The sequence below is a fragment of the Saccopteryx bilineata genome, chromosome 6 (genome assembly GCF_036850765.1).
Source record: "Saccopteryx bilineata isolate mSacBil1 chromosome 6, mSacBil1_pri_phased_curated, whole genome shotgun sequence".
NCBI lineage: Eukaryota > Metazoa > Chordata > Mammalia > Chiroptera > Emballonuridae > Saccopteryx > Saccopteryx bilineata.
The window spans coordinates 156,967,546-156,995,096 of NC_089495.1; the positions used below are offsets into that span (position 1 = coordinate 156,967,546).

The 27,551-nt window shown below is 37.9% G+C and overlaps 1 protein-coding gene across 1 annotated transcript in view; it reads right to left on the reverse strand.

Moving 5' to 3' along the window:
* Window positions 1–5,649: 5,649 nt before the first annotated feature.
* Window positions 5,650–27,551, reverse strand: part of LOC136308349 (ABC-type organic anion transporter ABCA8-like) — a 252,820-nt gene continuing 230,918 nt past the window's right edge. The window contains exons 32-39 of the mRNA XM_066235686.1: window positions 27,174–27,334; window positions 26,616–26,691; window positions 26,448–26,542; window positions 11,005–11,124; window positions 10,657–10,797; window positions 9,326–9,405; window positions 6,626–6,681; window positions 5,650–6,505 (exon numbers count right to left, since the gene is read on the reverse strand). Coding sequence (XP_066091783.1) covers window positions 6,407–6,505; window positions 6,626–6,681; window positions 9,326–9,405; window positions 10,657–10,797; window positions 11,005–11,124; window positions 26,448–26,542; window positions 26,616–26,691; window positions 27,174–27,334 — 828 coding nt within the window. The 3' untranslated portion in view covers window positions 5,650–6,406. The remainder of the gene's footprint in view (window positions 6,506–6,625; window positions 6,682–9,325; window positions 9,406–10,656; window positions 10,798–11,004; window positions 11,125–26,447; window positions 26,543–26,615; window positions 26,692–27,173; window positions 27,335–27,551) is intronic.

Consider the following 27,551-nt stretch of genomic DNA (forward strand, 5'->3'; position numbering starts at 1 on the left):
GCTTTATTTAATATCAAAGGAGCGATGGCATGGCTTTGTGAGGAAACAGAAATCAAATACCCAAATTCAACCAAATGTGCAAGAAAACTATTGCTACCGTTTCCATCTTTATTTTTAGCTGAATGTGGATTTAGTGCTGTAAATGATTTACTGGTAAAAAAAAGAAATCGGCTGGATATAACACAACGTGGAGACTTGAGACTAAAGCTAACCAAATTGGAACCTAATATAAAATCTCTGTGCGGCAAGCATCAAGCGCAAGGATCACACTAAATTAAAATAATAAATTAATATAGAAAAATCTGTATTAAAATTATTTGGAATTTAAATTTCTGTTTTTCATTATATGTTTTGAAATTTTACTTACTGTGTTTTGTTAACAACTTCATAGTGATTTCTTCCTAGAACCTATCATTTATGTTTATTAAGTGAACAAATCAATTTTTTAATGTTAAAAATTATGTATGTTACATGGGGGGCACAAAAATTTTAGAAAGGTAAAGGTGGGGCATGGCACAAAAAAGGTTGGGAAACACTGGTCTAAACTCTTTGTAATCCCCCAAAGGCTGTCATATTCCAAAGCATTTCTTCATATTATAAAGGGTGCTCATTTAGTGGTACGGTACAACAGCTCTCCAAGAATTTCAAGGCAAAAGACCAGCAGTTTGAGAAAGAAAACGAGAGCGCACCATGTTCAATTGAAAGTTTCACCTTTGCCTAACAGCACAGATAAGTCAATAAAGAATCACTTCATCTCTGGAGTGTATTTGCAGGTACAGTGAGGATGAAACCCTGTTGTTTAGTTTCGGAGCATTTCTTTCAATCTAAACAAAGTTGTGAATCTGTGATCATCTCCACCTATGTCTCCAACTAACTGTTTATTCATAACCTCCAGAGTTTTGTGTTTTAAATGTGAGTCATTTGGTCAATGATTTACTGGGTAAGGCTGACACAGAAATAACTGTCAAGGCTAGCTGGGTGAGTAACCTGCGATGAAAGTTATATTTGTCTTTTCATTGACATTCAGCCAGTTCCTGTGGGGTAGTTGCATTTGTACCTGGTTGTCTGGATGTATCATATTATAAAGACCAACCTTATAGAGGAATCCCAATATTTGTCAGATTTCCTCTGTTACCTCCAAGATGATTATGGCTCCTGTCAAAATTTGAAGCACAGTCCTCAAGCCACAAAAATGAAGAGTTTCATCAGAAAAACTTATCTCTACACAAAGCTCTAAATTGTCCTCTAGGTTGATTCCATCATCTGGAAAATCAGAGTTTTCATTCTTCTGCTTCTCATTTTCATTTAGTTGCAAATATTTTCTAGTCACTCTCGAGACTTACTCTATGATCCAGTAATTATTTAGAAAGATGATGTTTTATTTCCATATATCTCATGACTTTTTTGTTATCTTTTGGTTATTGATTTCTAGTTTAATTCTATTATGATCAGAAAATTTATATTGCATGTGATTTCTGTTAGGACTTGTTTTATGACCCAAGATATGATCTGTTTTGTGAATATTCCAAATTCCCTTGAAAAGAGTTATATTCTGCTATTACATGGGTGAACCATTATATCATCATCTATTAGATCTAGTTGGTTGATGTTTAATTATTCTCTGTTTTTGTTGGTTTTTCCATTAGTTCCTTTTGTCCTTTGCACTATAAATTAGCAGATATACCCAAACATTAAATTATTAAAAAAATGATTATTAAAATAACCTTGCCAGAGTTGTCTAGCATTTAGGACATGGGAATCTTATTTGAAATCACATAATATAAACAGCTGTGTAGCATTGTATGGCCGTGGTAATCATTAATAGCAGCTGGGATGGTGGAAGAGATTGACAATCCTGGAGAGAACTAACAATTGCTAATAGCATGTTTGCACAATATTCCAGGGAACCAGCAGTTTCAGTTCCTGTCCAGCTAAGAACAAGAAATGGCCTCAGCCACAAGACTTTGGCTGGTACAGATCTCCCATTCATTGGAATTCAGCTAACAAAAAGCAGATGGCCAACTCAAGGATGCTGACCATAAGGAACCACATCAAAGTTTTTGTGAAGACACTCTGCATGTCTGACACATCCACAGTTTCTTCTCCCCCTCTTTCAGCTCTATAAAATTTGCAGGCCTGACTGGAAATGTTAAGATGGGCTTTGGAACAGGCGACTCCCATCTTCTCAGGCTGGCAGCACTTGAATACACCTCCTTCCTTTTGCACCAGCACTTGTCTCCCGAGTCTGGCTTTCATTGTGGCAGGCAGCTGGACCTGCCGGATTTTTGTTTCAATAATACAAATACAAATACAATGGGGAAAAAAAGATAAACTCACTTCTGGAAAGGTAAGCAAGAAGCTCAGTTTATCCCTGAGTCTCATTATTTCCAGGGAAGCAGTTCATATTTTTTCCTGGTCTTTGCGCTACATCCGATAAGTTATTAATATCCAAAATTTATAAAGAACTTAAAAAACTCAACTCCAATGAAATCAAACAATTCAACTGGAATATAGGCAAAGGATCTGAATGAACAAATTCTAAAGAAAACATAGAGATGGTAATAGACATATAAAAAGATGCTTAATGTCACTAATCATTAGTGTAATGCAAATTAAAACCCAAAAAGGTATCAACTTACACTGGTGAGAATGGCTATCATCAATAAATGAATAAGCAGCAAGTGTTGGCAAGGACGTGGAGTAAAGGGAGCTCTTGTGTACTGTTAGAGGGAATGCAGATTGGTGCAGCCATTACGGAAAGCAGTTTGGAGTTATCTCAGAAGTTTAAAAATGGAACTGACTTTTGACCCAGAGATTGTACTTGCAAGAGTATATCCTAAGAAGCTTGAAACACTAATTCAAAAGAATAAGTGTACCTCTAAGTTCACTGCAGTGTTATTTTCAATAAACAAGATCCGGAGATAGCCCAATCATCAGTAGGCAAATGATAAAAAAGCTATAGTACGTTATACAATGAAATACTAAGCAGCCATAAAAAGGAAGGAAATCTTACCTTTTCTGAAAGCATGGATGGACTTGGAGAGCATTATGCTAAGTCAAATAGGCCAGTTACAGAACAAGTACCATGTGGTTTTACTAGTATGTGGAATCTAATGAACAAGATGAACTAAGAAGCAAAATAGAAATAGAGTCATACATAGAGAGCAGGCTGACAGCCTTCGGGGAGGGAGAAGGGAGGGTGGGTGTGGGAGGTAGAGGGATAGAGCAAGAAAGACAAAAACACCTCATGAATTTAGACAAAAGTGTGGTGATAGCTATTGTGGGGGGGGGAGTGCAGGAGGGTATAATGGGTCTAAATGATGATGGATGAAATACATTTTAATTAAAATGCAGATTCCTGGGAACTGCCTTAGATGTACTGCAGTGTCAAGGTTTTATACTTTTGTTATGAGCAATATAGGCTTTAAGCTTGAATTCCTTTTCTATTTGGAACACCAGTTCGGTGTCTGGAGTTGCTATACATGGAAGACGTGGCCTATATGATTTGTGGGGTTATAAAAGAAGGATTTTTTTATATTGGTGGAAGTTTTATTTATAAAGAGACTATTTTCAAAAGTGTAAAATACAGAATACCCTCCCCTGACTCTGATGGCTGCCTATCTGTCCTTATGATTATAGGATAATTATGCTTTAATTTAAAACCTTCACCTGCATCTTGTCATCTGATTCTCACATCAAGTCAATAAGTAAGTTGAGTGTTTATCCTCCCTGTAAGAGGGCAAACTGAGACTTAACTTGCTTAAATAACTGCCCTACAGACCCATAGCTTAGAAAGTAGCCAAAATTAATACATCCCTAACTCTGCCATATCGCAGACTGAGGAACAAATTCCTAAGGATATTTTATAAAGCACGTTGTCCTCTTTCTCAGTGACATCACATTCTTGGCTACGATGACTGAACTTTTTTTTTTATATCTTCATGTATTCTAAAGTTCATACCACAGGAAGGTACTCCTGACAACTACAGTGTGTCCATAAAGTCATGTTGCACTTTTGACTGGTCACAGGAAAGCAACAAAAGAGGCTAGAAATGTGAAATCTGCACCAAATAAAAGGAAAACCCTCCCAGTTTCTGTAGCATGATGTGGCAGCATGTGCGCATGCGCAGATGATGACGTAACACCATGTATACAGCAGAGCAGCTCATGGCCATGCCATTTGAGATGTGGATGGTACAGAGGAAAGTTCAGTGTGTTCTTTGGCTCGCTAAATTCGAATTAGTGACCAAAGTGGAACGTGAATATCGGCACGTTTATAATGATGTGCCACCACATAAGAATAGCATTACTTGGTGGGATAAGCAGTTGAAGGAATCGGCAGTTTGGTGGAGAAACCCCATTCTGGTAGGCCATCAGTCAGTGATGTACGAGATAGCTACCTAAGGAGCCCTAAAAAAAATCTATGCGTGAACCCACATTGAACTGCACTGAATATATATGAAACTGGGGGAGTTTTCCTTTTATTTGGTGCAGATTTCACATTTCTATCGTCTTTTGTTGCTTTCCTATGACTGGTCAAAAGTGCACCGTGACTTTACAGACACACTGTATTTGTATGTATTTGTTTCTTGCAGCACTTCCTGAGATATTTTTTGTTTTACTCTTTATTGATATCTTATAACATCTTAATCTAGGCCAACATATAATTCTTTTTTACCACTAAGGCAACAATTATATAGTGATGGCTTCAAGGTGTAGTGTTTTGACTCCAGTTGCTTAGAAAATGGAACAAAATAGTAAGTTTTAGTGCTTTGCCCAAATATAAACCTTGAAATGTAAAACATGGACAACTTTTCAAAATCAATCTGAGTTTATTTTTATTAAAATATTCACAAGTTGACCATTGGAATTTAGCACAAAAATTGGTTATTTAGGCTACAAAATAGCTTTTAGCTTAAAATCCTTGTATCATTCAAGAAGCTATCATGACAATTAGAAGTTGATTATATAGTATCTCTTGTGTTCCCATCAAAAGATAATGTAAACTTCAAGTTGAAGGGATGTTCTTTATACCTTCTTTGCAACCTCAACGCAGTTTGATACCTGCCTGATGCTATCTTACATTAAGAGGCACCAAACAAATCCTGAGTTTGCAATTCTGAGTGTGTGTGATCTATAACTTTGGGAAGGTCAGCTTCTTTAAATATCACATTATTGGCCCTGGCCGGTTGGCTCAGTGGAAGAGTGTTGGCCTGGCGTGTGGAAGTCCTGGGTTCGATTCCCGGCCAGGGCACACAGGAGAAGCGCCCATCTACTTCACCCCTCCCCCTCTCCTTCCTCTCTGTTTCTCTCTTCCCCTCCCTCAGCCAAGGCTCCATTGGAGCAAAAGATGGCCCGGGCGCAGGGGATGGCTCTTTGGCCTCTGTCCCAGGCGCTAGAGTGGCTCTGGTCGTGACAGAGTGACGCCCCAGATGGGCAGAGCATTGCCCCCTGGTGGGCGTGCCAGGTGGATCTCGGTCGGGCGCATGCGAGAGTCTGACTGCCTCCCCATTTCCAGCTTCAGAAAAAAAAAATCACTTTATTTACATACATGTATTAGACTTTTATTGCTGCATAACAAATTAACATGAACTCAGTGATTTATGAAACAATGAAAGTAGTAACAACGAAAATAAAAACTCATCTAAGTATGAGTGAACAAAAATATTGTGTTTATTGTAAAGTGTTTATGGAGTCACCAGTTGAGTGAATCAAAATATATAAACATGTGAAATTAAGCTCTATGAAGTTCTAGTGCTCTGCGAAAGGGTAGACTGTTGCATCATAAGAAAACATAAAATCAGAAAAATTGTTTCAAAATTGTATGTATGATATGTATTTTTTATCAACTTGATTATTCAAAGTCTTACTACAATGATATATATATATAAACATGTTTCAATTTTCCTTAGAGTCACAACGGGCAAAACATGAACCCCATGATCTAAAATCTGGAAAATGACAGAAAAGTAAAATCAGTCACTTAAGAAGACATTTTAAAAAGTGAATTACCAAAAGCAAAGACTGTCTGCTGTGTATTGAATGGGTTCCTTTATCCTTCAACTGGCACTGTCTTCCTTTGCATTTTAATACAAAAATAAGTAAATATACAATATTTGAAAGTTAAGACAGAAAATATTAAGCAATCTTTCTATCATCCTCAAACACAAATATTCCATAATAAATGCATTTTTTAAAGTTTACTACTTTATGAAAGGTAGAATTTGGTAGCTGGTACTGAGGCCGCATGGTCTGAGTACCTTAGTCCCGCTGTAATATTCTTGAGAGAAATCATATAATAAGTTTCAAAATTAGCATGTGTATATCTGAGATAAGGCATATTAATGCTATAAAATATTATGTTTAAAGAGTCACAAGCTCAAAGAGAAACACGGTTTCTGGGGCTTCAAAGCTCTTCCTGTGGGAGGAGCTTCCACTTCACGGGTAGATCCACTTCCTCATCCAAATCCTCCAGCTCCTGCTCCTTGGAGAGCTCCAGGAAAACCTGCAGTGCAGGAAGAAGAACAAAGAAAGAGAGTGTCACACAGCTCCTGGAGCTCTGAGTGTGCATATATTACACATTTATATTCCATGGGTGCCACAAAACCCTCTAAGACTGACTCACCTGTTCCAGGGTGGACTGTGAGAGGCTGTACTCCTCCAGATCAAAGCTCTGTTTAACTGCACAAGGATGGAAGTGTATTAGGAAACCATATGCTTTTGATCCCAAATGGTATACCAGGTCATGTATAAAAAGTACATACAACTAGATCTTAAATATAAGAGATAAAGGAATAAACAATCTCAGATTAAACATGAGCATGCAAGTTCACTATCTAGTCCCATAACAGGATGGAAATCCTCTTCCATTGTTTTAGAGGTTGGGCAGAGGAGCCACTAGCTGGAAAACAACGGAAGAGGTTCCAGGTCACCTAAGTAGGATAAGGTAACATGCTTCCTTCTGTCTTGGGACATTTCCATGTGCCCCTGTCCATCCACCTTTGCTAGATTCTACCCTGCTTTCTGCTCTAGAGACTGACAGAGGCTCCTTCTGTGGGCCCACCAGTGGAGCACAGGAGGAGGGACAGAAGGAGTAGAGGGAGGTCTGGTCTTTATTGCTTCACTTCCTCTCTGACACCAACTGTGTCCTTGACTGAAAGCCACTGCTTTTCTCAAAAAGGAAAATTCTACATGATATGCACCCAGATTCCAGTCACTGCTTCCTCTCTTAGTCCTTTTGGACCTAAGAATGGCAACACTTGTTGATTTGGCTTTGGGTAATGGTACTGCCTTTGCATCTTTGTAAATAGTTCCTTTATAAACACAACTTCCTTGAATTAGCTTATTTTGAGTTTATAGCTGTTACCAGTCACAACTATAACTGACGTCCCAAATTCCTCAGAGGAGAGGAAATAATGGGTGGAAAGGTAAGACTGGAAAGCAGGATTATCAGGTGCTGTGGTTGATTGGCCTACAGTGTGGAAACATGGGGAGAGATCCTTGACACATGTCTGAAAATATGTAAGGAAAAGGTGCTGAGAATGATTGACAGCCCTGCCCTTTCAGAGTCAAGATAGAATGGAGGAATCTGCATGTTACTCATGAAATGCATAGTGGGAAGTGTTCCTAGAGGATCTCCTGGAAGGGTAAAGAGATTCCAAGAAGTAGCTCAGGGGCAGCAAAGTGATCCCAGGATTCCAAAACGAGGAGGTATTATTACCCACCACAGGAATCTATGGTCAGAGGATAAAGAAGGGAGAGGAGAGAGACTCTTTAAGGAACCCATAAAAGCATACCATGAGAGAAAGGGAGGAAGGCCCATAGTACATCTTTAATGACCAAATCAAGCCATACTGCCATATGATCTCTTCTCTCCTCACCTTATATTCTATCCTAAAAAGGCCTAAAACATCAGCTTATGAGAAGAGGAGAGAACAGGGTAGGAAGAGAGATAAAACTGATAATCCACCTTCCTGCTACAAGTCTGAAAATTTGAAGGAAGAAGGAAGCATGTGAGGCTCTAGTCTGGCTGGAATTTGCATCCTACACAAGCGATCTGATGTACACAAGAATGAGTTTAGCAGCAAAAAGAAGGAATAATACACAGCATGCATTTTGTTTCCATGCTATGTGGCCTAGCTTATGATTTCAATACATGCATTACAGCTAAGAATGGAGCTATTGCTAAGTGAACATCCGGATAAAAATACTAGATTACATTTCAATATTTTGTAGTTTGCATAAGCTTCACATAATGGGGTAGGATAATGATAAAAAGTTGTTTTCCTTCTCCTTTATTAGAGCTTCAGTTTCGGCAAATTAAGCATATCAGAAGGAATTTGAGGATCGAGGGGTCATATCTGAAGCCAGAAACATTAGAAGGCTCTTAAAAAAAGGCTCCATTCTATTCACGTGAGTATGCCTACCTGGAACAACTCTTTGCTTGCTTCTGATTAGTTATAAAACACTCTCATGTTGCTCAGAGCCCATTGTGGGAATTTTCCCCACTGGAATATTAAAAATTGAACAAAAGTTCAAAATGGTCAGTGTGGAAAATGGACCTATCGACTACAGAGTGACATAATTAGCAGAATCAGAAAGTGAAAAGACAAGCTATCTGGAACTATCTTCAACTCATCTCAAGAGGAGAACCTCTTCATCAACTAGAGTGCCTGGAGCTTCTAATGACAGATGACAGGCGAAAAAGTATAAGTCACAACAGGAAAATGTTTAACTTTTTACCAGACTTCATACACTGGTGTGACACGCAGGAACTTAGTCTACGACAGAGCTGTACATTCTACAAAAGTCCAAATCTTAGCTCTGAATTTAAGAGCCACAAAAAGAATTATGGCTTTGCCCAACTCAACCGAGAGGAATCCTCTTATCAGCATCTAATTCTATTAAAGACTACATAGCAACAAAACCAAATGTATATCTTTCTGTTTGTATAAGTTTGTGGGCACTCTAGTCCCAAATGGTCTCTTCCCTCTACAGCCTCATTCACTCAGGGCAGGGCTTTCAACCTTGGCACTAATGATGTTTTGTTTCAACAATTCTTTGTTGTGTGATGGCGCTGACTTGTGCCTTGTTGGATGTTTAGCATCATCCCTGGCCTTGACCTATTAAGTACCAGTTGCACCTCCCCAATCCCATCCCAGAAATTGTCATTTTACCCCTGGCTGAGACACTGGATTAAAAATCTTAATAATTCAGTTATGGTATAATACTATAATTTTATATTCATGTACATATTATACTGGCTTTGTGCAAGATATGAGTTTATCTGTTTCCCACAGTCTTGTCTCTAAACAGTGACTCTTACCTATCTCTAGTTTGAAGAAAGCCTGTGATAAAGGTCGCACATCCTCAACAGGCAACTTATAGACCATCAGGGAGTAGTACCTGGGAGGAAAAGAGTGTGGCTGAACTCCAGGTTTCCAGAGCACATCCACTAATGAGGAGATGTCTAAAAAAACCCACCACAGTCTGACAGATGTGAGATAATAGCTCATTATGGTTTTAATTTGCATTTCTTTAAAGAAAAAAATAAAAAAAAGTAGGAGAAGAAAAAGAAGAAGAAAACAAACCAACAAACAAACTTGAATAGACTCATTGATACAGAGAATGTTTAGACAGTTGCCAGACTTGGGGGGGGGTTTGGACTGGGTGAAAAAAGTGAAGGGATTAAGAACTACAAATTGGTAGTAACAGAACAGTCATGGGGTGTAAAGTGCAGCATAGGGAATATAGTCAATTATATCGTAACAACTATGTATGCTGCCATGTTGGTACTGAAAATATTAGGGGAAACTTTGGAAAGTGTGAATGTTTCACCACTATGCTATACACCTAAAACTATACAAAGTAATACTGAATGACAACTGTAATTAAAAAGAAATACAATAAAATCATGACATTGAAAAAAATAAATGAAATGGAGCAGTAATGTTGCCAATAATTTTTTTGCATGCACAGTCCTGTATAGCACTGGAAACAGCCATACTGTGAATGCCCTTGGATCAGCAACATGTCATCTTTCTAAAGTAGACCTATTATAAGACTCTTAAGAAAAAGCTGCTTTTAGTCTAGGCCGGAATGGGAGACAAAGGGCAGGATAACAACCCAGTGATGCCTCTAGCAGGGAAGAAGCAGATGCCTTATCATCCTTCTCTTTTAGAAAGAAGAGTATTTAACTGAAAAGAATGAAGATTTTCATCTGCTGTCTCCATTACTAGTGATTTGGCATTATATAACTCACCTGAGCCTCAAGTGCCATTATTACTGATAATAATAAAAATGCTAAGAGACCATTCAGGGAGGTTTGACAGACGCCTGGTACTCGGTGTTACACAGATGATCTTATTTAATGGAAATGGCTTCACCCTCAAGAAAAGACACCTGAAACAAACTGAGTCTGTGCACATGTCTGGTGCCTGGTTTGTCCCCTCATAAGAATCAGCCTCCAAAATCAGCCCACTGTTCTCTTATTTTTTTCTTCAGGTGTCTCCTGATTTGGACCTTTCTCTAGTAAACTATTCATAATTTCCATGAAATTAAAAATAAAAGAATGAGAAGATTAACTTTTTCTTTCTTGTCACCATACTAGAACATAGAAGAAAGACCAAGATGAAACGGAACACCACCCATGTTTACCTTTCCTGCCGAGCAGCCTGGGGGAAAAGCCTCAGGATCTCACTATGAAGAGGCTCCACCTGCCTGGGAGTCTTCACCTTCATCTCCAGCAGGTAATCCTTGCCAAATTTGCTCTTCAGTTGCTGGATGGTTCCGATACATCTGGAAGGAGAAGGAGGAGGATGAGGTACAACCAAGAAAAGGGAGAGAGGAATCTACGACGAGGGATTTTCAAGTTCTAGAGGCCAGGAAAGGGGAAGGGTCAGGTTTAGAAGAGCAGCCAGGCACTTCAGGTCCTCATGGTGATCATCTGTGCAGGAAACTGTCTATTGTTCAGGTTATAACTGAAGGCCAAATGTGGGCACCCACCTCAGCCTTCCGGACACCATCATGGCCACACGGTCACACACAGCCTCAGCCTCAGCCATGTAGTGGGTGGTCAGGAGGGCGCCCCTCTCAGTTTTTCTAATGGTGGCCCGGATCGCCTGCCTAAAGTTAGGTTAAGGGAAGTGTTAATAAGTGGGAATGCCAAGATCATAGATAAAATAAATTTGAAGACATTTCCCTCAGCACATATAAAAATATTATGGGAGTAAATTTAGATAAAACAAAGAAAAGATTTTTCAGTGGTAACAAGCATGGAAATAACCAAAATGACTGCTCAGAGTACAAGATAGAGCATGGCTTGGGCTGCATGTAAAGAATGATATTGGGTAAAATGTTGTTTGGAAAAATGTGGGTTAACCTCAGGAGATGATGTCAGAGTAGTGGTGGCATGAGAGATACTCCTGATCTCTTCCTTTGTAATATCAGTAAATCGAACAACTATAGCACAGTGAAGTAACTACACCTCAGTTCTCTGGCACTCCTGAAATGTTCATGTACTGAGTGGGCTAAAGTTGTTTTTTGTTAGAATTCTTAACAATACCACTATTAAATGCCATCAAGAAAGAAGAAATTAAATAACATGGTTACACAAGACAGATATATAGTTCAGAAAGAAAATAAGAAGTCTTCAGAAAAATGTCAATCACATGGAAATCTTGGAGTTAAATGATTGAAAATTAAAATTGAAGTTCTGAAAATACTCAACAATAAGTGAGAAAACATCAATAGGTAATTTAACAAGTTCACCAGGAGACCAAACTTTAAAAACAGAGATGAAGAACTCAATACATGAACTGAAAACTGAGGTAGCAATTTTAGCTAATTGATCAAGCCAGATAGAGAAAACAATCAGTAATATCAAAGACAGGCAACTAGAGATGCTACAGAGACAATAGGAGAGAGAGTCACAAATTTTAAAGAAATGAGAAAGCTCTACAATAATTCTCTGACTCCATCAGAAATAGCAATATTAAAATAATGGGTATTTCAAACAAATAATTGATGAGAATTTTCCAAGCCTATGGAAAGAGTTAGAGCCTCAAATCCAAGAAGCAAACAGAATGCCAAGGTACCTCAATTCAAACACACCTACTCCAAGGCAAATCAAAAGTCAATAACATAAAATGGATCCTCAAGGCATTTAGGGAAAAGAAGAACCTAACATAAAGAAAAGCACATTTGGTTTCATCAGACTTCTCAGCAGAAACTCTACAAGCCATTTGAGAGTCAACCCAAATATTCAAAGTACTGAAAGAGAAAAATTACCAGCCAAAAATACTATATCTATTAAAGTTATTCATCAGATATGAAGGAGAAATAAAAATGTAAGCAGACATACAGAAGCTAAAGGAATTTATTACCAGAAAACCCTCACAGCAGAAAATATGCCAGCGGGTTATTCAAACAGATGGTACGAACAAAATAGAAGCAAAACTATAAGTAAAAGCTCCAACAAGGTCACAATAAAAACAAGGATAATCTGTGACAACAATAACATAAAAGGGAAGAAGATAAAGATCTGCAATAGCTAAGGAGGATAGCATGCAAAAGCACTCATAAGACAAAGGAGTCTTGTACTTATAAACATTTTCTCTTAATAACTTTATTTTAACAATCCACAAAAAGTCACTACTGAAATACAAAGCTTAAAAAAGAAGAAACAGGGGGGGGGGAAGTATAGAATACCACTGAACAAAAACTACTCACAGAAACAGAAAAGAGAAAAACCAAACAAGATACAGAGCTACCAGAAAACAAAACATAAAATGGCTATACAAAATCCTCAAGTATTCATAATTATCCTAAATGTAAGTAGACCAAACTCACCAATAAAGAGGCACAGAGTAGCAGATTGCATCAAAAAGCGAAACCCAACCATATGCTGCCTTCAAGAGACACAGCTAAGCTACAAGGATGAAAATAGACTCAAAGTGAAAGGTTGTAAATGATTCTCCAAGCAAATAATATCCAAAGAAAATCAGGGGTTGCCATGCTCATATCTAACAATGGTAATTTCAAGACAACAAATAGAATCAGAGACAAAGATAGACATTTCATTCCTGACCAGGCAGTGGTGCCATGGTTAAAGTGTTGGACTGGGATGTGGAGGACCCAGGTTCAGAACCCTGAGGTTGCCAGCTTGAGCGCTGGTTCATCTGGCTTGAGAGCGGGCTTCTTTGGCTTGAGCATGGGCTCACCAGCTTGAGCATCCTGTTTCTGAGATGAGCATGGGATCATAGACATGATCCCATGATCACTGGCTTTAGGAAGGGGTCATAGGCTCTGCTGTAGTCTCCCCCAGTCAAGGCACATATGAGAAAGAATTCAATGAACAACTAAGGTGCCACAGCGAAGACTTAATGCTTCTCATCTCTCTCCCTTCCTGTCTCTTTTTCCCTATCTGTCCTTCTCTCTGTCTCTCTCTGTCTCTGTTATTAAAAAAAAGATATTTCACGATAAAGTGGACATTATATTAAGAAGATATACCATGTCTTAATATATATGCACCAACCCAGAAAGCTCCAAAATATACAAGACATCTATTCACTGATTTATAAATAAAAGCAGCGAAAAACACCAGCATACTTGGAAATCTCTACACACCATTAATTGCTTTAGATAGATCATCCATACAGAAAATCATTAAAGAAATATCATCATTAAATGACACACTATACCAAATAAACATACTAGACATTACAGGACACTTAATTCCAGAACATATGATTATACATTCTTCTCCAGTGGGCATGGGACATTCTGAGGGATAGATCATATGTTGGGCCACAAAACTAACATCAACTGATTAAGGAAGATTAAAATTAGACCAAGCATATTTTCTGACCATAAGCCTTTGAATTTAGAATTCAACTGTAAAAATGAAGTAAAGAAACTCATAAAAATGTGGAAAGTAAAAACATACTTCTAAAAAATGACTGGGTCAAATGAGAAATAAAAGCAGAGATCCAAAGATACATACAGGGACTTACTATGATAGTGACAGAGTAGGCGGACATTCAAACGGCTACCTTTCAGGACCAAAATGGATTACAACTTACATTAAGAACAATTATCATGGAAAATCTAACTTTGGACTAAACTAAGAAGAGTCTATAACAAAATATCACCGAAGAAGCCACTCCAAGACTCATAGGAATGGTGGCGATGTGAAAAGGGCTTCCCTACTCCCAGTAACAAGCAGTGGCTGAGGGTCCTGAGGGACTCTCACTGCGAGGAGGGTAGCCCTGAGAGGTATGGATGCTTAGCTTCAGGCCTGGAGCCCTAGCCTAGAGCCCCAGAGCCAAGAAGAGACACTCATACAGCCAGTAGCTATGAAAAGAACCGGGTTTTTGTCTGTGAGAAACAGACAGAGTTCTTTGACGGAGACTTCATCTTAAAGGGCCAGCACAGAATACCTTGTTCACAGCCACATACCCGGGGCTCTGGTGGGGGAGAGCTGAGAGTACTGGAGTTGCGTGAGGAGAGTGTAAATTTGGAGGCACAGGGAGAGATACTGTGGGGGACAGCCACTGGAACAGTTGTGATGAGTCATTTTCCAGTAGAGCAGTCGCCATCTTTCTTGGTTGGAGCAATCTCCTCTGAGTGGCATCTGCCTGGGAAAAGCAGTTGTTCCACCCTTGGGAGTTTCCACTACCACAGTTATAGAGACAGGTCAATCACAGAGGCCATAAAGCAGACGGCACGTCAGTGACTAAGTTTTCTGGTGTTGATACCGGAGCTCCATTCACACTTTCTCGAGTTTAAGATTGGCAATTCTGCCTCACAGGAGACTCAATTGAAACTGTCCAGAGTGTGCATATGAAACCACTGGGTCTCAGAAGCCACACCCACTGAACTCCTGGGACCATACTCTACTGAGGTCTGTGAAAAAAATCTGGACAGACTGATACTTGGAGACAAGGGGCAGATCCACACCCACTACCCTTCATAATCCCTGAGTTGCCCCAGGCTCTAGACTCTAGCAAAGGCATTTTCAGTGACTGAGCCCAACAAGATGCCAGCAGATAGAGGTTGGAGGAGATGGGACTCAGGTAAAAATGGCTATTTGAGTGAACTTTTCCTCAGGCCCAGAGTAGGTAAAAGCCAGCCTAGAAGTGCACCTTGGTATTTCTTTGTATACCTAGGCCTAGCAGAGGCAGTCACAAACTCTGAATTGCTTGTAGCAAGGATGTTGCTGAGGGACAGTCACAGGCAATGTCTCTCACTAGCCTTTGCTGAGTTCCTGCTAGGGAGGCCCAGCACTGGCACATCCAGGGGCAAGCTGCCAAAAACATCAGTTCGAGACCAAACAACCTTTGCTAGAGTGGTATCCTAAGGAAAAGCTCCCTACACCTAGCCCAGCTGAGGCAAGTTCCACTCTCTGTGATCAGCACAGGCACAGTGGATCATGTGCATGTGATAGGATGGAGCTTCACAGTCAGCTGGCCTGGGCACTGGACATTCTGTCCTGCTAGGCTAGATTCTATAGGGGGAAGGGAGAGAGTCTTGGAGCATGGACATTTAACATGTGGGTTCCTGTGAGTTTATAGTTGGATTTGGTTGAGAGACTTAGCCACCTTTGGGAGGGGCACCATCAGCCACAGGAGAAGACTCTCTCAGTCTTCCCCTGATACTGGGGGATCTCATCAGCTAAAAGAACTTCTGCAGAGGGGACTGTTGGCCACACTTGGTCTGAACCTGCTGCTCATCTTGTAGGGTAGAAGTAAAATCTGATTATCCAGCAGTGGCTGAGGAATCAACTCTGGAATAGGGGCCACATTCCCCATACTGAACTACTGACCAAGAGATCCCTGAAGTAGGGGTCTCACAAATGTTGTATTCACAATGTCAGCTGCATAACCCACCAAGTATGCAACCTGTATAAGGGTTGGTTGGGTGAGGCCAATATGAACCCACACTACAGTTTTACTACAGAAGACTCTGTGGGAAGACCAGGCAGCTGTAAGAGGAGGAGGAGCAGCAGAAAAGTGGAGACAAATCTTACAGAGTTTGTTTCTTTTATGGAGCTGCTCTCATCTCTAAGCAAGAGGAAGCTGATCCTTATACAACGATTGGCCCTTTCCACAGTACCCAGGCACAGAAAATGTAGACACAAACGGTGAAAAGTGCAGTAACTGCAGACTGTTATCCCAAAGCAGGTTAGAAACAACAGCTAACACCCACCCAAGGAGAACTAGAGCCAACACTACTGGTAGTGGGTTGCAGACAGCACCAACTTTAGATTCAACTAACTATACAAGCAGCATACCCAAAGGTGGAATCTAGCAGGCATCAGACATGGTGGAGAACAAATACAACCAACAGGACAGACATTGCACAGTATGTAATACACATGATGAAGGTTAACCCTTAGAGTCAGCCAGCCTGAAAGGATAGCCGTACCCATGAAAGCACCAACTGCATCTGATACTCAGATCAAGAAGAGAGAAAGTAGTACCACAGGAAGCATTCCTAGGACATGGAAAACAAGTAGTCTGTAGGACAGTACCACTGAGTCCATCTTCTTCATAAAGACCCTACAAAAATTTCAAAGTCAGAAATTGCTACCTAATACACAGACAAAGTGGGCAGACAGAAATGTGACACAAATGAATCAACAAGAGAAATCCCAAGAAAAAGAACTGAATGAGATGGAAGTAGCCAAACTACCAGATGCACAGTTTGAAACAATGATGTTTAGGATGCTCAAGGATCTTAGCACAACAGTGGATGGACATAATGAGCACCTAAATAAAGAGATAGCAAGCATCAAAGAGGACATTGAAATCATAAAAAAGAACCAGTTAGATATGAAAAATACAATATAAGAAATGAAGACTGCACTAGAAGAAATTAACAGCAGGCTGGATGAAGCAGAGGATCAAGTCAGCTATTTATAGGACATTATAAACAAAAGCATGAAATGAGAGCATAAAAAAGAGAAGAGAGTCAAAAAGTCTGAGGAAACTCTGAGAGAGCTCTGTGACAACATGAAGAGAAATAACATCTGCATGATAGGGGTTCTTGAAGGAGAAGAGAATGAACAAAACATAGTGAATCTGTTTGAAGAAATCGTAGCTGAAAACTACCTTAAATTGAGGAAGAAAAAAGTCACACAAGTTCAAGAAGCACAGAGAGTCCCAGTAAAGAGGAACTCAAGGAGGCCTACACCAAGACACATCATAATTTAAGTGCCAAAGTGAAGAAACAAAGAGAAAATACTAAAAATTGCAAGAAAAAAGCTCTTAATTATCTACAAAGGAACCCCCATAATGATGACATCTGACTTCTCAACAGAAACACTGGAGGCCAGAAGGGATTGGCAAGAAATATTCAATGTGATGCAAAGCAAGGACCTACAACCAAGAAGTCTTTATCCAGTAAGGCTATCATTTAACATTGAAAGAGAAATAAAAAGCTTTTGAGATAAAAAAAGATCAAACAAACAAAACATAAAATAAAACTCAAGGAATTCATTACAACCAAACTAGTACTGCAAAAATGTTAATGGGCCTGCTGTAAAAAGGGCAAAGGAAGAAAGAAATTGAGAAAAAGAATATTGTAGATGTAAACAATAAAATAGCAATAAGCAACTACATATCATTAATACCCTTAAATGTAAATGGTTTAAATGCTCCAATCAAAAGACATAGCATAGGTGTGTGAATAACAAAACAAGATCCATACATATGCTGTCTACATGAGACCCACATCAGACAAAAAGGTACACACAGACTGGAAGTGCAGAAATGGAAAAACATATTTCATGCTAATGGGAATGAAAGAAAAGCTGAGTAGGAATACTTATATTTGACAAAATAGATTTTAAATCAGAGCACATACTAAGAGATAAAGAAGGTCAGTACATAATGATAAAGGGAGCAATACTACAGGAGGATATAACTATTGTAAAAATTTATGCGCCCAATATAGGAGCACCTAAATATATAAAGCAGATTTTGATGGACATAATGGGTGAGATAAACAGCAGTAGTTTAATAGTAGAGAATTCTAATACCCCACTAACATCACTGTATTGATCCTCCAGACAGTAATTTAACAAAGAAACAGTGGCCTTAAATGACACACTAGATCAACTGGATTTCATAGAATTCTTCAGAACCTTTCACCCCAAAGCAGCAAAAAATACACTTTTCAAGTGCTCATGGTACATTCTCTGGGATTGACCACATGAGAGGACACAAAACCAGTCTCAATAAATTTAAGAAGATTGAAATCATATCAAGCATCTTCTCTGATCACAATGGCATGAAACTAGAAATCAACTACAATAGAAAAAGTGAAAAACATTCAACCACTTGGATGTTAAATAGCATGTTATTACATAACAAATGGGTTAACAATGAGATCAAGGAAGAAATAAAAATTTTTCTTAAAACAAATGAAATGAACATACAAGAACTCAGAATTTATAGGACACAGCAAAAGCAGTCATGAGAGGCAAGTTCATAGCATTGTAGGCATACCTTAAGAAGCTAGAAAAGCTCAAATAAACAACTTAACCCTGAATCTATAAGAACTAGAAAAAGAAGAACAAATGAAGCACAGAGTAAGTAGAATGAAGGAAATAATAAATACAGAGTGGAAATTAATGACATAGAGGCTAAAAAAAAATTCAGAAGATCAATGAAACCAAGATCAGGTTATTTGAAAAGGTAAACAAGATTGATGAACCTTTAACCAGACTCATGAAGAAAGAAAAGAGAGAGGATCAAATAAATAAAATTAGAAATTAAAATGGAGAAGTAACAACTGACACAACAGAAATACAAAGGATTGTAAGAAAATACCATGAAGATTAGTATGGCACAAAATTGGAAAACCTAGGTGAAATGGACAAATTCCTAGAAACATACAATCTTCCAAAAACTCAATCTGGAAGAATCAGAAAACCTAAACTGACCGATTACAACAAATGAAATTAAAACAGTTATCAAAAAACTCCCAGTTAACAAAAGTCCTGGACCAGATGGCTTTACGGACTAATTTTAACAAATACTCAAAGAACTAACACCTATCCTTCTCAAGGTATTTCAAAAAATTTAACAGGAGTAAAGACTTCCAAACTCTTTTTATGAGGCAAGCATTGTCCTCATTTCAAAACCAGGTAAAGACACTACAAAGAAAGAAAATATAGTTCAATATCCCTGATGAACGTAGATGCTAAAATTCTCAATAAAATATTAGCAAATTGAATCCAGTAATACATAAAAAAAATCATACATCATGATCAAGTGGGTTCTATTTTGGGGAGTTAATGCTGGTACAATATTTGCAAATCAATCAATGTGATTCATCACTTAAACAAATGGAAGGATAAAAATCACATGATAATATCAATAGCTGCAGAAAAACATTTGATAAAATTCAGCACACATTTATGATCAAAACTCTCAGCAAAATGGGAACACAGGAAATATACTTCAACATGATAAAGACCATCTGTGACAAGTACAAGGACAACATCATACTCAATGGGCAAAAATTAAAAGCAATCCTCTTAAGATCAGGAACAAGGTAGGTGTGCCCCTTTCACTACTCTTATTCAACATAGTTCTGGAAGTCCTAGCTATAGCAATCAGACAACAAGAAGAAATAAAAGCCATCCAAATTGGAAAAGAAGAAGTAAAACTATAATTTTTTGCTGATGACATGATACTGTATATAGAAAACCCTAAAGTCTCAGTCCAAAATCTTTTGGATCTGATAAATAAATTCAGCAGGGTTGCAGGATATAAATTAATACTCAGAAATCAGAGGCATTTTTCTATACCAAAAATAAACTGTATGAAAAAGAAATTAAAGAAACAATCCCCTTCACTATTGCAAATAATAATAATAATAATAATAATAATAAAGTACCGAGAAGTAAATTTAACAAAGGAGGTAAAGGAATTGTACTCGGAAAATCTTAAAACATTGATAAAAGAAATCTAGAAAGATTCAAACAAGTGGAAGCATATACTGTGTTCATGGATAGAAAGAATAAACATCATTAAAATGTCTATATTATCCAAAGCAATCTATAAAATTCAATGCAATTACTATTAAAATACTAATGGCTTACTTTAAAGATATAGAACAAATATTCCAAAAATTGATATGGAATTAAAAAAAAATTAAGGATAGCCTCAGCAACCTTGATAAAGAAGAATAAAGTGTGTGGTATCACACTTTCTGATATCAAGTTATATTACAAGGCCATTGTACTCAAACAGCTTGGTACTGGCATAAGAACAGTCATATAAACCAATAAAAAAGAACAGAGAACCCAGAAATAAACCTACGCCTTTATGGTCTGTTGATATTTGACAAAGGAGGTAAGAGCATACAATGGAGTAAAGCCAGAGTTTTTAACAAATGGTGTTGGGGAAAATTGGACAGGTACTTGAAAAAAAATGAAACTAGACCAACTTACATCATTCACAAAAATAAACTCAGAATGGATAAAAGACTTAAATGTAAGTCGTGAAACCATAAATATCATGGAAGAAATCACAGGCAGCAAACTCTCCGATATCTCTCATAGCAATATTTTTGCTGATTTATCTCCATGAGCAAGTGAAATAAAGGACAAGATGAACAATGGAACTATATCAAACTAAAAAGCTTTTTTGCACAGCAAAAGACACCATGAACAGAATAGAGAACCCACAAAATTGGAGAACATATTTGCCAACTCATCTCATAAGGCAGGGGTCGGGAAACTTTTTGGTTGAGAGAGCCATGAACACCACATATTTTAAAATGTAATTCCATGAGAGCCATACAACAACTCATGTACATTATGCATTATCCAATAAAATATTGGTGTTGTCCCAGAGGACAGCTGTGATTGGCTCTAGCCACCCACTACCATGAACATGAGGGTAGTAAATGAATGGATTGTAATACATGAGAATGTTTTATATTTTTAATGTTATTATTATTTTTTATTAAAGATTTGTCTGCGAGCCAGATGCAGCCATCAAAAGAGCCACATCTGGCTCACAAGCCATAGGTTCCCAACCCCTCTGATAAGGGGTTAATAACCAAAATTTATAAAGAACTTCTAAATCTCAACACCAGAAAGGTAAACATTCCAATCAAAAAATGGGCAAAAGAAATGAATAGACCCTTCTCCAAAGAGAACATACAGATAGCCAATAGGCAGATAAAAAAATGTTCATCATCTCTAATCATTAGAGAAATGCAAATTAAAATCACAATGAGATATCACCTCACACCAGTGAGAATGGCACTTATTAACAAAACAGCACAGAGTAAGTGCTGGTGAGGATGTGGAGAAAAGGGAATCCTCCTGCACTGCTGATGGAAATGCAGACTGGTGCAGTCTCTGTGGAAAACAGTATGAAGATTCCTCAAAAAATTACAGATGGAACTGCCTTTTGACCTATCCATTCCAATTCTAGGAATATATCCCAAGAATACCACATCAATGATTCAAAAGAAGAAATGCACTCCCATGTTTATGGTAGCATTTTTTATAATAGCCAAGATCTGGAAAAAGCCCAAGTGTCTGTCAGTGGATTAGTGAATTAAAAAGCAGTGGTACATATACAAAATGAAATACTATGTGGCCATAAAAAATAAGAAAATCTTACCATTTGCAATAACATGGATGGGCCTGGAAACTATTATGTTAAGTGAAATAAGCCAGAAAGAGAAAGAAAAATATCATATGACCTCACTCATTTGAGGAATCCAATGAACAATGTGAACTGAGGAACGAAATAGAGACAGGGGCGGGATCAAAGGGACTAGAGGGAAAGTGAACAGAAGGAAAGGGGATGATAAGATGGAATCATAAAAATGAAAGAGATTGGTGAAATTATATACACATAACACAGCGTTATAGAGGGCAGAAAAGCAAATTCTGGTCAGAAGGATGGAGGGTGTTACGTGGAGAGGGAAAAAGCGGATGTTGAGGGGAACACGGGAGAGGGGCAATGAATTCCAAGGGACACTAGAATCTATGTAAACACAATAAATTAAAATGAATAAAAATATTAAAACAAATAAAAAAACAAAAAAATACATAAAATATGTGCTGGCAAGGGTGTGGAGAAAAGGAAACTCTTGTACAGTGCTGGTGGGAACATAGACTTGTGCAGAAACTATGGAGAACTTATGAAATTTCCTCAAAAAATTAAAAATGGAACTGCCTTTTGGCCAAGCTATCACACTTTTAGGAACATATCCTAAGAATACCAAATCACTGATTCAAAAAAATATATGCACCCCCATGTTTATTTCAGCATTGTTTACAATAGCCAAGATCTGGAAACAGCCCAAGTGTCTGTCAGTTTACAAGTGGATTAAAAAACATTGGTACATATACACAGTGGAATACTATGTGGCCATGAGAAGGAAGGAAATCTTACCATTTATGACAGCATGGATGGACCTGGAGATTATTATGCTATATGAAATAAGCCAGGCAGAGAAAGGGAAACGTCAGATGATCTCACTTATATGTGGAATCTAATGAACAAAGTGAACTGAGGAACAAAATAGAAGCAGAGGCAGGGTCACAGGGACCAGAGGGACTGCAGTCAGAGGGAAGGGGGATAAGAGGATGGAGTCAGAGAAGGTGAAGGGATTAGTGAAATTAAATACATATATAACTCAGAGATATAGATAACAAGACAGAATATCCTAGAGGGAAGGGAAGAGACAGTTAGGGAGAGGGGGGCAAAAGGGGTATAAAAGGGACACAGAAGTAGGGAGTGAGGGAATTATATTCAGTGGGACACTTGGATCCATGTAAACACAATAAATTAAAATTAATAAAAATTATAAAAAAAGTTATATAGTGATAAACTAAAGTGACAGCGTGACAAACAGTAAAAGCAATAATAACAGGGAAGTTTACATCACCACAGGCCTATCTCAAAAAACAGGAGAGATTCCGAGTGAACACCCTAACATCATCACATCTTAAAGTAGTAGGAATAGAAAAACAAAGGCAACCCAAAGTCAGCAGAAGAAAGAAAATAGTAAAAATTAGAACAGAACTAAATGAAATAGAGAAAAATATATATAGAATAAATTGATATAACAAAGAACTGATTCTTTGAAAACATCAATAAAATTGACAAAACCGTAGCTATACTCACTAAGAATAAAGAGAAAGGACTCATATAAAAATATGAAATGAAAGAGGAGAGCTTATCACAGAAATCATAGATATACAAATGGTCATAATAGAATACCATGAAAGACTATATGCCACCAAATTCATCAACTTAGAAAAAATGGATAAATTCTGAAAACTATACAATCTTCATAGAGTGAGCACAAAGAAGAGGAAAACCTACATAGGCCCATAAGCGGGAAGGAATTAAAACCACCTATCAGAAATCTCCCCCAAAATAAAAGTCCGGGACCAGATGGCTACTCTAGTGAATCCTAACAAACATTCAAAGATGTGGTTCCTATCCTTCTCAAAATCTTAAAAAAATAGAAGAAGAAGCAATACACCCTAATACATTTTATGAGGTCAACATAACCTTAATACCAAAACCTAGCATACGACACACAGAAAAGAAAACTATGGGCTGGTATCTCTAATGAATACAGACACAAAAATCTAAACAAAATAGTAGCAAATGGAATACGACACATAAAAAAATAGTACATCACGATCAAGTGGGATTCATCCCAAAGCACAAGGATGGTTCCACATAAGTGAATCAATCAATGTAATATACCACATCAACAAAACAACAGATACTATATGATCCTATAAATAAATGCAGAAAGGCATTCGATAACATACAACATTCCTTTATGTTTAAAACATTCAATGAAAACAACACAGAAAAAAAGTACCTCAATACAAAAGGCCATATATGACAAGCCATCAGGTAATATAGTATATGTTGAAAAAATAAAGGCTTTTCCTCTAAAATCAGGAACAAGAAAATGCTCCCGCTCTCTCCACTCCTATCCAACATAGTTCTGGCAGTTTTAGCCAGAGCAATCAGGCAAGAGAAAAAAAAAAAAGTCATCCATATCAGGAATAAAGAATTGAAGGTATTACCTTTTGCAGATGTCATGATCCTCTATATAGAAAACCCCAAAGACTCCACCAGAGTGGAGAAACAATAAACCAATAAAGTCGCAGAATAAAATCAATATACAAAAGTCTATTCCTTTCTTACATGCCAATGACAATACTTTGGAAAAAAAACTACCCCCCCCCAAAAAAACAATTCCTTTTACAATTGTAACAACAACAAAAAGTACCTAGAAAAAACTTAACAAAGGATATGAATGACGTATATATTGAAAACTTCAAAGCATTATAAAAAGAAATCAAAAAAGACACAATGAAATAGAAAAATATTCTATGTTTATGGATTGGAGGAATCAGCATAGTTAAAATGGCCATGTTTCCCAAAACAATATAGAAATTTAATGCAATCAACCATCAAAATCCCAATGTCATTTTTTTTAAATAGAAAGAACAAAAAATAATCATGTTTCTATAAAACCATAAAACACCTGAATAGCCAAAGAAATCCTGAGGAAAAAGAATGAAGCCAGAGGTATCACACTGCCCAACTTCAAATTTAGAGCCACAATAATCAAAATGGCATGGTATTTGGAGAAATACAAACATACAGATCAATGGAACAGAATTGAGAGCCCAGAAATAAAACCACACAATATGGACAAATAATCTTCAACAAAGGAGCCATAAAGACACAATGGAGAAAAGAACATTTCTTCAATAAATGATGCTGGGAAAATTGGAAAGTCACAGGCAAAATAATGAAATTTGACTACAGTTTATTCCCAGAACAAAAATTAATTTACAATTGAATAAAGACCTAAATATAAAGTCTGAAACAATAAATTACATAGAAGAAAACATAGGTACTAAATTTATGGACCTTGGTATTAGAGAACAATTTATGAATCTTTTCCCAAAGGCAAGAGAAGTAAAAGCAAAAATAAATGAATGGAATTATATCAAACTAAAAAGCTTCTGCATGCAAAATAAAATGACAATAATACAAACAGGCATTCAACAAAATGGGAGATGATATATGCAAACAACAGCTCCAATAAAGGGTTAATATCCAATATATATAAAGAACTCACAAAGCTCAGCAACGAATAAGCATATAATCTAATTAAAAAATGGTGAGAGGACAGGAATGAACACTTCTACTAAGAGGACATGCAAATGGCCAACAGGTATATGAGAAGATGCTCATCTTCACCAGTAATTTGAAAAATGCAAATCAAAAGTACTATGAGATACCACCTCACACCTGCTAGATTGGCTGTTATCAACAAGACAGTTAATGACAGGTGTTGGAGAGGCTGTAGAGAAAAAGAACGTGCATTCATTGCTGGTGGGAATGCAAATTAGTACAACCATTATGAAAAAAATTATGGTGGTTCCTCAAAATGTTAAGAATAGAATTATCATACAACCCTGCAATCCCACAACTGGGTATCTACCCCGAAAAATAAAAAACATTGATATATAAAGACACACGCACCCCCATGTTCATTGCAGCATTATTCACAGTGGCCAAGACATGGAAACAATCACAGTGTCCCTTGATAGAGGACTGGATAAAGAAGAAGTGGTACATACATAAAATGGAATACTACTCAGCCATAAGAAATGATGATATATTGCCATTTACAACAAAATGTATAGACCTTAAGAACATTATATGGAGTGAAATAGAGAAAGCTTAGAACTATATGATTTCACAGATAGGTGAGATATAAAGCTGAGACTCATGGACATAGATAAAAGTGAAGTGGTTACCAGGGGAAGAGGAATGTGGGGGAGGGCATGGGGCAAAGGGAGAAAAGAGGGACAAATATATGGTGACAAAAATTATTTGACTTTGGGTGATGGTTAAATGGTTATACAATATAATGTCACCCTGTAAAATTTAATTATCTAAATAAAAATTTTAAAATCTTGGAATTTCAAGAATATTTATGAGAAAGCACTAGGAAAAAAGATAGAATATAAGAACTTACTCAAAAGCATGATGATAATGACATCATTAAAGTACACAAATGACAACATTCAGAATATTTCTAAAATAATTAAAGAAAATATTCTGGAGTTGGATTTTTTTCCCCCCAAAATATTATGCATCAGGTGATGTTGCAGAAAGAGTTAGAACTTAACATAGCTTGATCTGATGGACGGTAAAAAAATGGGCCATGCATAGCAGGACGATCTATGATGAGAATGGCATTCTTAGAGTATTAATTTGTTAGAATATCTTTTTCTCCTCCATAAAGTTGTTTGTGGTGTGCTATCAGTTTTTCCCATAACACTGTACTCCCTGATAATGTCGATGTCTTTTATTTCATAAGTAAAACAATTTCACTTTGAGTCACTAGTGACATCGCCTCACCACATCTGCTGCTGCCCCGCAGGGTCCATGCCCGTGGATGGCTCGTCCAGCAACACCACCGACGGGTTTCCCAGGATGCTCAGAGCGAAGCACAGCTGGAACGAGAGGAACAGCCTGTCTGGCACGGACCTGTGGTCTGTGCAGAGTAACAGTGTGCTTCATCCCTACCTTTCTCTTTATTCCCTCGGATAAAGCCTTCACGGGACACTTCTGCTGGTCCTGCAGCTTGAGCACATCCACCAACCTGAAGGAAACACAATGGAGCCTTACAGGCTTCTGACAAGGAGCAAGAAGGGGGCAGAATGGGGCACTGGACCACTCAGGACAAAGATGGAGAGCAGAGCTCAGAAATGTGGTTCTGAAAATAGATGCTGGGCCATGTTAAAAATGACTGGTTTGATTCTCCCCCATCACCCAAAATCAGTTTTTCCTTTTAAAAGATTTTAAGGGTATTTCATGATATCCAAATATCTGTTCTATGATAGTTTATGCTTAAATTTGAGTACTTTTGAAGAAATTATCAATGAACACTTTTTCTTTCCATACCTGATTTGAGAAAATAGCACCATGAAATCGGGGAACCAGCTCCTAATTGCATATCTACCCAATGTGTTCTGGGTCAGTGTTGACAGTCTCCTGTGAAGTCCCAGGTTTAACGTGAAGGTTGTCACTCCCAACTGTGTCCCTGGACCCCTTGGGTAGAGAACAGGTGGGTCCCCCATGTACCGTGAGATGGTGAGAGTGGCGTCCGCTTTCCTCAGCCCTTTCACCGCAGCAAACACCTCCAGGTGCTCCCTCACCGTCAGGCTGGGCCACAGCGCGTTCTCCTGAGGGCAGTACCCCAGGAACTCCGGGGGGACCCTGTCGCTGCTGCCTTTTAGTAGCACCTGCAGGAGAAAGTTCACTCTCAGGCCCTAGGGCATGCATTGTTCCTCTGTGTGTCCATGATGTTTTTGTCCTTAGAAACCCAGAAAAACTAGAGAAATTTTCGGGCCTCCTTGAGTTTGATCATCTGTAACCATTAGGCATTGGAAGAAGGTTGTCAGAGTGTAAATGCATGGAAACAAACAAATATTCAAGGTTAGTGACGTGAAGTAGGTTTAT